The 12,064-nt window shown below is 40.5% G+C and overlaps 2 protein-coding genes across 5 annotated transcripts; one reads left to right on the plus strand and one right to left on the minus strand.

The window, feature by feature from the left end:
* The first annotated feature begins 371 nt into the window (after positions 1-371).
* On the plus strand, positions 372-5,808 carry xaf1 (XIAP associated factor 1). Of its 2 annotated transcripts, none has more exons than XM_005951676.3 (7): positions 372-504; positions 1,314-1,449; positions 2,215-2,271; positions 2,794-3,019; positions 3,112-3,179; positions 4,272-4,553; positions 4,644-5,808. In XM_005951676.3, exons 1-7 carry the CDS (start codon positions 467-469, stop codon positions 4,674-4,676), a joined length of 840 nt encoding a protein of 279 aa, XP_005951738.1. In that variant the 5' UTR covers positions 372-466; the 3' UTR covers positions 4,677-5,808. The 2 variants fall into 2 exon arrangements, with proteins under 2 accessions (XP_005951738.1, XP_005951739.1); XM_005951677.3 differs by having other exon boundaries at positions 3,115-3,179.
* A 109-nt stretch (positions 5,809-5,917) lies between these two features.
* On the minus strand, positions 5,918-10,692 carry tekt1 (tektin 1). 3 transcript variants are annotated; one of them, XM_042216527.1, is made up of 8 exons: positions 10,670-10,692; positions 9,041-9,216; positions 8,783-8,948; positions 8,476-8,604; positions 8,222-8,368; positions 7,826-8,051; positions 6,353-6,549; positions 5,918-6,227 (listed from the first exon to the last, which is right to left on the minus strand). In XM_042216527.1, exons 2-8 carry the CDS (start codon positions 9,204-9,206, stop codon positions 6,068-6,070), a joined length of 1,191 nt encoding a protein of 396 aa, XP_042072461.1. In that variant the 5' UTR covers positions 9,207-9,216; positions 10,670-10,692; the 3' UTR covers positions 5,918-6,067. The 3 variants fall into 3 exon arrangements, with proteins under 3 accessions (XP_042072461.1, XP_005951736.1, XP_005951737.1); XM_005951674.2 differs by lacking the exon at positions 10,670-10,692 and adding an exon at positions 9,871-10,023; XM_005951675.2 differs by lacking the exon at positions 10,670-10,692 and adding an exon at positions 9,924-10,008.
* Between the last annotated feature and the right edge of the window lie 1,372 nt (positions 10,693-12,064).

Here is a 12,064-nt window from a genome sequence, read left to right on the forward strand (position 1 = left end):
CTTACTTTAGAACTATGTATCACATTTTAAAAAAGAGTAAACCGATATGTGAAATTTTGGAGAGAGTATGATCAGATATCAGATATCATTATGCATGCATATATAGAGAGGGGGGGGGAGGGAGAGAGAGAGAGAGAATTTTTCAGTACATGTTTTTAAGGTGGTAAATGTTAAAACATTCATAAAATGTGAATAAAAACACGTCCCTAAATAAGTAAGGAGCAATATCGAAACAAAGCGTTGAAATTCAATACGTTTCCAGTTCAGTCCTGCATTAAACTGAAGAACTGAAACGGCCACTGAAGACGTATTTAGAACTCGCGCTCGCCCCTCTGTGGCAGGTGTCCGCAATAGCAATCTGTACACAACTGCTAGATGTTTTCACTTTCTATTTTGGGGAAGCAGTACCAAAGTTGTGAGAGCAGTCAGGCATTTCAGATTAATCTTCCACACTCGGATCATTTTTATGGAAGACAAGGAGGCAACACGCACCTGCGGCCAGTGGTGAGTTCGTGACATGTGACAGCGTTGTTTGAAGTGAAACTTCGATTTAAAAGTACTTTTAAATGATTGATTACAGTTAATTTGATAACCGGAAAGTGAATGTGAATAAACCACCACGTAAGGTGGATAGATCGGTCGGAGTCAAAAAAACTGAACAGAATGAGTGTCAGAATGGCAATTATGTCTGAAAGAAACAGGCACGTTGTCCTGATCTGCTCATATATAAAAGTCTTTGTTAGAAGTTTGCAAACCAAGTATGGTTTCGGTGACTGAAAATTGATATGGAACGGTAAAATGCTTTAAATCTGTTTTCTAAAGAGGGCCCAGTCTCAAAAAGCTAGAGTCAGTCACCTCTTTCACTGTGTGAAAGCCCATACTGTGCTCTGCTTCAATTGAGCTGCTGCTTAATGGAAACTGCGTGAGTCTGACAGTTTACGTAAATCATAAGCAGTCTTAGTTTCGTTTTCAGGAAGGCTCTCCCTAATAAAGATATTTTCGTGTTACTGCTTCACTGAATAAGGTGTGTCTCATCTCTAACTGATTGTAAGCAATAATAAATCTGCAATTTTTCTCCTCCCTCCTCACTCCCTGTGCTTTTACTGTGTTAACACGTAGCAGGACAGTCCAAAAAAGAGAGTCCAGCTGTATTACAGGCAGGGCATACCTGTCACTTCCTATAGTAGCATTCAGTAGGACAGCTGAACAAAAAATGTGGTTCTCGGATACATACTTTATTTCTGTGTTTGTTTTTGAATGTGACTTCCCTCGCTACAAAATGACATACGTCTTTCCTTCTATTGTTGTTTAAGCCACAAAGAGGTCGCTGAAGCCAACTTTGCTCTACATGAGACGCACTGCAGCCGATTCCTATGTCTCTGTCCGGACTGCAATGAATCAGTTCCCAGGGATCAGCTGAAGGATCACAGAGAGGAACAGCATGCAGAGGTACAAATCATTTCAGAATTTCAGCACAGGCCACAGACAGAGTGCTGTCATTCCCTGCGCGTTGGTACACCTTTCTACCTTTTGAGTATCAGCATGTGTCTGTGTAGTGAGCAATTTGCATATTTGCCAAACAAGTGACTGCTCCCAGGTTCAGTCCTGGGAGGAGATATGAATGCTTTTGGGGGGCATGTCAGGAAGCTCATCAGGTGTAAAAAAAAAGACACCCCATATGGAAAAGAAATAGAAAAAACTTATAAAAGACTTGCATCAGATGTGGCCTACTTCATATAGTGAATCATATAAGGCTTATATGATTTACTCATGAAAGTGGCCACTGTCATATATTGTTTTAGTAAGAATCTAAAACATACAGGTTTCATTTATATAATTTTTCTAGGGATCTTATATCTGTTTTAACTCTTGCATGCTTTTCATACAAGTTTCACACAAGACAGATACAAACTTTATAAGATTTATATATCTTTTCCATATGGGACTCCCTGGAGCTCCCTGCTGTGGTGACCCCTGGTGAATAAAAGGAAGCAGCTGAGAGTAGTTTTGTGTATCAGAATATGATGGATCCCTCAATTATTGGGCAAAATGTAGGTAACAACTCAACATGAAGGCAGTGAGATTTATGAGCTATTCCAGTGTTTACTTTGTTTTACAAAGAGTTGGTGTTCTCACAATGTGAAAAAGTAAAACACGTACACGACGCACAGACACAGCACATCTATGTAAATCTGCAAATTTGCTTGTTATCAGGTGAGGTGCTCCAAGTGCAACAAGAAGATGGAACGTTCTCAGCTGATGGATCATGAGGTGAAACCAAAACCACCATTTAGGTAGACATTCAGACACATTAGAACAACATAGTGCAGCTGTGGTCAGAAGGTTACATTCACTCATCATCATGGGCATGGATGTCAAGGTGATTTGGGGCTTTTAATTATTTATTAAATCTATTTTGGATTTTCTCAAAGACACACAGGATCAAGACATATACAGACTCAAATATATACATGCACCCCACTAATATTTGATTAAATGTGCCTTAGTAAGTAGCACTTTGCATTCACTTTACTTTACTTTGAGTAAGTGGAGCTGAAGGTTGCACGATGTCCTTTAAATTTGACAAGTTTAAGCTCTAGCTTGCCATGAACTGGAAAGTGCTGGAATCCCACCATCACTGTCCCCAGTGAAGACAGTCGCCATAGACTTGAGAGGGTTATGACCAAAACAGAATCCACACCTTCATGCTCAAGTTAAACTTGCAGCTGCCCACATGGACGAGCCCTAGTTATCCTAGTTATCAGTCTAACTGTGCTTTTCGCTGTCTCACAGGCTGATGAATGTGTGGAACGTCTGCAAGCATGCCAGTTTTGTGACCTAGAAGTGCCATCGAAGGAGCTGGACGGACACAGCTTGGTGTGTGGGAGCCGCACTGAGCTCTGCAGAGACTGCGGCTGTTACGTCAGACTGAGAGACCAGCCCAATCATGGCTTGACCTGCTCAGTCACTGAGAAGTCATCAAGTCCCCTACAAGCGACCAGCAGGGCACTCAAAGAGAGTAAGAGAATAATAGATTCAGCGAAAATCTCAGTAAACCTCAGTGTAATTTTATTTCCTGCTATTTAACGCTTGCCGTGCTTCTCTTAACAGCAGAAATGTCAGTAAATTGTACCAGATGTATGGCATCATTTCCAGTTGCTGATATAGAAGAGCACGAGGTATTTAAAAGCATTATTTTACATATAATAATCACGGTTTATCAAGCTAAGCAGAAAATTGAAAGGATACATGTGGATTAAAGTTACACACATACACACAACAAAAAGACTAAAAATAAACAGATATGACACTGGAGGAAAATATAGGAAGCCAAGTAAAAGATGAAAATGATCAGATAGAAGACATCACGTGTAGCAGAATCACTTAAAAACAAGTCTATAGAAATGAGTTTTAAGAGGTGATCCAAAGGAAGTCATTGGTTCTTCTGGTCTGATCTCCTCAGGCTTCCTCATGCCCAAGAGAAGGGAGCTGCAAATACAGTAAATATGTGTATGATTGTCTCCAGATCAGTGCATGAAAGTCTAGGTGCTCTAGCCTGTTCTATTTCATAGAGAGGAAGAATGTGAGGCTCAGAGTTAAGGACCAAATCAAACTGAGCTCACAGGTTTTGAGCAACAAGTTTAACATTTGTGTGCAGAGGATCACATATCTCTCAGTAATGTTTATGTCCTTTGAACAACACCTCATATTACTGTATCACTCCAATAATACACTTTGCTCTCAGACTGCAGGCTTACTTGTGGTTCCTAGGGCATTTAAAAATAGAATGGGACACAGAGCCTTCAGCTTTCAGGCCCCCTTTCTGTGGAACCAGATCCCAGTTTGGATTGTGGAGACAGACACCTTCTTTTAAGATTAGGCTTAAAACTTTTTGATAAAGCTTATAGTTAAGTTAGGATCAAAATCCTCCCTTAGTTATGCTGCCAAAGACCTAGGCTGGTTCTGCCAGAAGTTTTTTCCTGTTAAAAGGGGGATTTTCTTTGCCACTGTCACCAAGTGCTTGCTCATAGGGGGTTGTTTGATTGTTGGGGTTTTCTTTGTATTATTGTTGGGTCTTGACCTTACTAGTGTATTTTTTTTTGCTCTTTATAAATAAAACTGAATTGAATTGAAAGAAAAAAAACAAGGCATTGAATCGAACTGTTCACGCTGATCATTGGTATTCTTCATATTAAGAAAAATCACTCTACAGTATTTACACTGTAAAGAGTCACTGTATAATATCTTTTTCTGTATTCCCCACAAAACAGATGGCATGTATTACAACAACCAGGTGGGAATATGAAGTGGAAAAGCAGTCAAAGGGAGCATCAGAGGAGGAGTTGGAGGAGGAGTCAGAGGAGGAGTTGGAGGATCAGGTTGATTTCTTAAAAATGGGGGGCATTCCGCAGCTGATGACCACCAACAAGGAATTAAACTTCTCAGACAGACCCAGCCGTGGCCCCTGGATCAATGGAGGCGACCCAGATCAAATCCGTGCATGCCCACATTGTCATCTGGCTCTGCCCGTCTCCACACTGCAGTGGCACGAGGTAATGTTTCTGAAGCACCAAGGATTTAACTGAAAATCACTGAAATTTACCAATGATAAGATGTTCCCCTCTCCTCCTGTGTGTCTGTAGGTGAAGTGCAGACGTCACATACGCTTCAACTAGAGGCAGAGCTTCTCAGAATGGAAAAGCTGCCCCCAAGAGCTTTGACCAACACCATAGGAGAGCATAAAGGCTTAGCAAGTGCATGTTTCAAACAGATCTTTAGGGTTTCTTCTGATGCTTTTATTAATGTTTACATTTTTTGTTTGTTTTTGAATTAAAGTACTTTACTCTGCATCTAAGTAAATTTCACACTCCTGATACTTACAGTCTATTAATTACAAGCATGGCCACTTAACTTTTATGCTAACCACTTATCCATCATATTCACAGTTTCCACTGCTGTGTGTGTAAAACTGGATCAGTTGTTGCAAAAAATTCTCATGATAACTCTAAAATGTTTTTATGCTCATATCATGTTAATATTCCGGCAGTGGCGATCACTTCATCTTTTGTTAGATGTGCACAAAGCAGAGGAAGAGGGGACTGATGGGAAACGTGTGCTAGAAGGTGCAGAGTTCTGTATTCATGGGAGTGCCCATGAATCACTAACATGCTTCCACAGCTACAGTGTGATGTTTTTACTGACCTTTCCACGCCGAAGGATATTTACATGTATGTGAGTCTTAGTCTATCGCTGACACCCAGAGCTCTGTGCACTTTTGTCTGTTACCCTGTTAAGACTGCAAGCCTGACGACTTTGAGTTGCGTGTTTGAAGTACTTCCATGAATACCAATTGTTGAACTGATATGATATATAATTTAAAAAAAACAACACTTCTTTACAAATAAATATACACTTAATGTGTAACCTACATGATCTTCCACTGTGAGATTTTTAAAGTTTATCCTCACATTTAATCCAAATGTTTCCTAAACAGGGCTACACTGCTAGTTCTGTTTTGGCAAGTGCAGAGCAGAGTGCCAAGACCTGGAAGCTAAGTATGTTTGACTTCTGGTCATTTAGGCAAACGCTACTGACATATGTGCCATTGGGTTCCGTGAGCTTTTGTGTTAATAATGCCCAGATAATGTAGCTGACATTAAAGGGTCATCAGCAAATGCAGTTCATCTGGGGGTTCAGGCTATACAAGCTGGTGAAGGTGATCAGTAAATCTCTTTTACCTTAAATCAATCTTCTTTAGAGGTTAAATTTAAATATTGCTTTTAGGTCTAATAAATTCAGTTTTTATTATCCTGTGTGTGGGCTTCATTCTTGGAACAGTTTGCTGTAAAACAAAAAAAAGCTATTATATAGTTTGCAAATAAAAATAATCACAAGATTCTATGTGAGGTCAATTTTAATATTTTAGTGAGGGAAAAAAGAGATTCAAACAGTTGTAAAAGAAAAATGATGCCAACCAACTACTTAAAAGACAAACAGAATCACAGTTATTGTAAAGAAAATGTTAATATGACTGCATTTTGAAATACATCTGAAGTGCATATAATGGTCAGAATGTATGTATCCTGACAGGCTCCCTGAGCTGAGTGCAGATGACTTCGTCAATGTAAAGAGAGCTGGCTTTCATATCGACATCCTCCTCCATCCTCAGCTTGCAGCGCACTAGCGCCCTCTGCTGCTCCTGTGACTGAGTTGTTTCCTCACGCAGTCTGACAACACAGAGACAAAAAGACATTGCATAATGATGCAGTAATATCCCCAAATACTGCACACGGTCATGAGGTTTGAGCTGTGCAGCACAAACATTTTACATCTGTTTTGTTGCAGGCCATACTTCTTGATGTGAGAGGTGAGGTGCTGGATTTCAGTGAGGAGCTGAGCCTGGGCTAGATCGTAGCACTGCTCCTTGCCGGGCCTTTGGAGACGCATAGCCAGCCGGGTATTTGCCAGATTCAGGGAATGCTCATTCTCTGTGATGGCCACTTGCAGATCCTCTCTGAGCCTCTCCTGGCTGAATATCTCAGACAGAATCTAGAGGGAATACAGGTGTCACACCAGGGGCAGCCAAGATTCACAATCTGCAGTGAAATTATTTCAAACTAATTCTACTATGAAGTTAACATTCTAACGGTGTGTTCACACCGTAACATTTCACTAGTCTGTTCCTCTGTTGTAATTAGCAGATATATGTGTCTTTGCACTGCACACATAAGGTTAGCTTGCTAATACACTTTGATAGCATTAGCTGTTTACATTGCACTCTATCCTCTCATCAAAATATGGTCACCTCTGGGACCAAAATACTAAGGTACTGTGCAAGGTGCTACTCTTGAGGCCTCAAAAATGCAAATCCAATGATGACACCACAGTTGCTATGTCTGTTTTTTTTTAATGTACACTCTATAATTCAGTTCCTTTGCACTCTGAATCTTTGATCTACTGGGGACAAAGTTTGATGTGATTCACATCTTTTTGGCACTCTGACTAGAGGAGAGCCCTCTGGTTACATGCAGACACATTTTGCTCTGCACATGTTGATTCTCCTGGAAATGAAAACTAAAGTGAGAGGTTTGTTTAGCAGTGTACCTGCAAATGTGGACTTTCAGCGACACTCTGACTGAAACAGAGTTTTGAAGTCAGGGAGTAATCACAATTATCTGAGGCCAACAATATCAACAATGTATGCATGCTTTTAGTCTACAAGAGGATGGGCCATTATATTTTAATAATCATTTTGCTGATGCAATGACATAAAAAAAGACTTCATGCTTACACTTACTGCAGGGTCAGTTTGAAAACAATGCATGGCCCCTGAATGCATCATATGAAGTCAATCATACAGTTACTGTTTTGAAACGATATGAGGTATAAGGACACAGTCCATGAGTGTATATGCACACACAAGGACAGACTGTTGTAGAGAACAGCAGATTGCACAGGCAACTTTCTTGGAAACCACACGTTCAAACTATGTGAGTAATGTGTTACAGGAAACCAAAGACAATAAATAGACAAAATGAAGTAAGAACTTATGAGGCTATCTATGAAAGAACCAGTAGGAGTTTTAGACCATCAGAGTGACGTTTATAAAAGTCAGAACTTTTTGGCAGGCCATCATTCTTCCTAACTATATAAATATAAAGGCCTGACTTAGGTCACCACAACACGTGCTAACTTTAAAGCAGAACAGAAAATGATGTGAAACCAGTCATTAATTTAATACCTGGCAGAATGATAAACATAGCATTACATCTGCTTCCTTGTATATTACAACAAGCACGCAGTCTAACAAGCCTCCTTGCCCTACCTCCGGCAGTTTCTCTTCCATCTGGCTCTTGGCAGACTTGATTTCCTGGATATGTGTCTGGAAGGCAGTTGTTGTTGCCTGGAACTGCTTCTGCATGTCAGCAGCTGTCTGCTCCAGGACAGACTGCACCAGGGCCCTCATGGACTCAGAGTTGGTCTTCTGGTGCTCTGCTTTAGCTATGTTGATATCTGAAATGTTCTCCCACTGCTTTGGAGTCACTGTCAAGCTAAGAAAAAACAAATGACGCAACTATCTTTTTAACATTTCTTGACTTTCCTTTTATGCAGAAAACTTAAGGAAATTAATCACAGCATAAGTTTAGACCTCAAGTAGGAAAAAACTAATTCATGTCTGAAAACTGTTTCTACATGTTTCTGTGTTAAACAAGAGGTTCACCTCGGCAGACTGGTGCTCTTGGTTGTGGACAGCTGCAGGTTACCGATGGAATGGGTGGTCATTACAACACAGGAGTTGTCAATGTGCTGAGCCTCAGATTTCTCCTTCAGATCCTTCTCTAAATGGTACTTGGCAGATCGGTTCAGTCTGGAACAAAACAGCAGACTTTCACTTTGGTTGGCTAGGTAGCAAACCCAAAGCCTCTGTGTGCTTTTATGATGCCCTCGAAATCAAATTGAGCCCAATTTTCTTACCGAATCTGTTCACTCATCTGCTCCACTGTACGCTCAAGGAGGGAAGCCACTCCTTTGAGAACCTCCTGCTCCTTCAGCAGCTCTCTTTCCACTTCATCCTCCACCCTCTCAGCCGGGAAGCGTTTCATCCTGCAGATCATGAGCCTAATGTTAGCCTTAGCTAGGAGGTGCATCTTTACACAGAATTAGGGCTGACATTAGCTTCTTTAAAATGTATGCTTCAATCATTTCCTGGACTCTTTGGTACCATTATTATTATTATAAACTTGTAAACGTTTATAATAATTTAAAAAAAATATTGCCTCACCTCTCCTCCAGACAGAGAACAGTGACTCTCAGAGGCTCTTTGGTGCCCTCCAGAGCCTTCACAACACTGCTCTGTAAAGTTATAAGAGCATCAGTCTCCAGAATGACCTCCTCCAGCTTTAGCTGCAATTCTTTTATCAGAAACTGGATATCTCTGACCCGCTGATCTGGACAGCAGAATTTTTTTTAAAAAAGGAAGAACCATTACAATTCACCTCCATAGTCTTTCATTCTGTGTTAAATATTCATTTTTGCTTACCGAGTCTCTTTTGATCATCATTTTGCATGCGCCGCCATGCTTTGTCAGTCTCCTGGATCAGCCCTTTACACTCTGCCCTGAAGAGCTCAGAGTGATTCAGCATAACTTCAATGTTTTTCAAATCGGGTCCCACACCCAGCAGGGAGCTGTGGTCCGGGAACGACATCGTTCTCCACCTGGTAGTGAGTATGAGCAGGAAGGAGGAACATTAACAAGGAAGTGGAAAGAACTGTGGCTGCTGATTGTTACAGAGAAATTAAAAAATAACACCAGAGGAAAGTGCCCATGACACTGTGCTGGGTCTACTGAACACCAGCTGATCGTCTCTACTGGAATACCAAACACTTAATATCACCCTGTACAACTGCACTGCTGTGAAAAGGAGTCTTGGCCAGCCCTGAGTAACACTCATCATGCCTGAACCACCAGTGTTCTGCTTCAGAGAAGTCTTGTGTTAATGCAGCCTGAGACTGTGTCCTAAACAATGATGCAAATGCATACAGCCTGTTTTCTGTCCTGTCTCCCTCCCCTCTGCATTAGCAGATGGATTTTCATAGTCAGCCGGCCATTAAAAAGTGAATGAACAGAAACACAGTCAAAATTAAAATAACAGCTTCCGTTACCCCCACACACACACACACCCTCCCACCGGACAATTCAAAACATACCAGTAAAAGAGTAAAACGACATGGCAAATTTCCATTTGAAACAACACAGGGTGTATGCCAACCCCAAAATTACTTGCCCGCTGTTCAAACTTCAATCTGATATCACAGTTTCCGACGGGTTAACTTAACAAACGACAGGAGCCTAGCGTTTATGATATATACCTTCTTTGGTACAGCAGAAAACCACCAGAAGAGTACGTTTCAATGTCCTGTACCTTATGCAGGAGTAAGGCGAAACAAGTGGTTACCATAGCAACGGCTAATAAAACCTCACCAGACGCCGCCGGTAAACCACCGGAGTACTGTTACATAACAACACTCAACTATGGAGAACCGGAAGAGTCACACGCATCGAAATAAAGCGTTTTAAAAATGTACTGTGCAATTAAAATTATACATCAGTAAAATAGATTTTAAAATAGATCAGATTCAGTTTCATTTACAAATTCAGTTTTAATTTCGTATTTTTGTTTAGGCATTAACAAAATAAATTATTGTTTAAATAATAAAATAAGAAGAGTAAATAATATAAATATTTCAAATTTAACGGATGTTATGATTTAATAACGAATTGTGCCATACAAGCAATTGTGCAAATAAAAAAATCTAAATCCTAATTTTAATAAACATTTTTGAATTCCAATTTAAAAAAAAAAAAGATTTTCAAAATATTTTAAAGATGTAATTTATTAAATAAGTGGACTTAAGGACTTAATTAGGAATACAGATGTTTGTTTGTTTTTCTGACATTTTAAAGGGTGATCCCACTCCTTATCGATCCCTTTCCTCTTAGCTATCGGATTAACTATCATGATTCAGCTTTAAGATTAACTACAGGACTAGCTACGTAATTCACTAATAAAGCTCATTAAGGCAATGGTGTGTGGTATATGTGGCAAACGTACAGACATTCTTTACTTTAAAATTAGGTCTTTAAAGGATGTGTGTATCAGATACTCACAATAACTTCTGTTGAGAGCTCCAGACGATTTTCTGTGTACAGGCTGTAATCAGCTGACATGTGCTGCTACTCCTCGGAAGTTTCCTGCTCTTTGTGGATTTCTAAAACTGAATTTAACAGAATGTAACCTAAAATTTAACAAGCTAACCTGGCTGATTTCCATTATACTGTTTATCCTAACTTTATACTAAACAGGTACAAAAGTGAAAATCAGTAAATAAAACTAAGCATTATCGGTGTAAATTCAGAATATCTCTGCTATATGTGACAGGTGAGACCTGAGTCTGGGAACTGCCCCTGGTGGGCGGAGCTGGTCTTTGCTCCTTTTATAAGCTCAGGTGTGGGCAATTAGGTATTCCTCAGCAAACCTGAAGCTGCCAGTGCTTGGTCCAAGTTGGTGTTTTTAATTTCTTTCCATGAAAGCTTGATGCGGGTCCCCCTAAACTTCTGTCAGAACGGTACGTTGCACAACAATGTACCACTTAAGCTCTGGTTGTTGTGGCCGAGGTTTACAGTTATTTGCACCCTTGTAGGTGGGAAACATTGCGTTCCCGTGAGAACAGTGTAGTAGACTTCACCGCCACTGACCCACATTTATTAGGGTGTGACGTGAACTTGTGGACAGATAACAAAAACAATAGGCCTACAGCTGAGGAATATTCCTGTGTTTTACTGTCCTGCGTGAGTCATCTCCTGCCTTTTATTTGCAGAGTACCGAGTGCTGCTTTGCCAAGTGGATTTCTGGCTGCGGGCAAAGGACCCGACACATCAGAGTGTTTTAATTTGTTTTATACTGGTGTAAGCCGACAGACTGTGACTGCTGCGGCTGTCGATTTTGTTTGTTTTATTTTTCTGTGTCAGTAGGCACCACAGAGATTGGTTCTTTTAGTATTTTAACCCCTTTTTTTAAAGAAGAGAGAGATCAATCTTCCATACAGCTTCATGAACTTGATCAGGTTTCGGTAATTGCAGATGCATCCGTCTTTGCCCAGAGGGAGCTTCCTCATTAAACCTCTGAGGGCACCTTCTCACATGCCTCCAAAGGCAATTTCTTGCATATAGTCCTTGACAAAATTTACAATGACGGTAGTCCTCAGATCCTGTTGCAGTAGTGGGTCTTCGACAAGCAACCATTTCTCCAGCACCAGAAGTTGCCACAGTAGCATTATGGTTAAAGTTTCCCCTCTTCTTAATAGAGCGCAACAAATCTCTTCTTTGGCGGGATCTTTTATCATAACTGAAGGCGCTTGCAACTTCCGGCACATTACCGTGGGCAGATTCAAGGTGTCTTGCCAATTTAGCAATGGCCTTTTTACAATATAGACAGTATTGCTTCTTGTTGTACTTGCTTTGTCTTTCCGTGTTTGGCAAAGGTAGGACTTTTATGGAGCTGTT

This window comes from Haplochromis burtoni, unplaced genomic scaffold, assembly GCF_018398535.1.
Source record: "Haplochromis burtoni strain Fernald_Lab_line unplaced genomic scaffold, NCSU_Asbu1 Contig_1096, whole genome shotgun sequence".
Classification (NCBI taxonomy): domain Eukaryota; kingdom Metazoa; phylum Chordata; class Actinopteri; order Cichliformes; family Cichlidae; genus Haplochromis; species Haplochromis burtoni.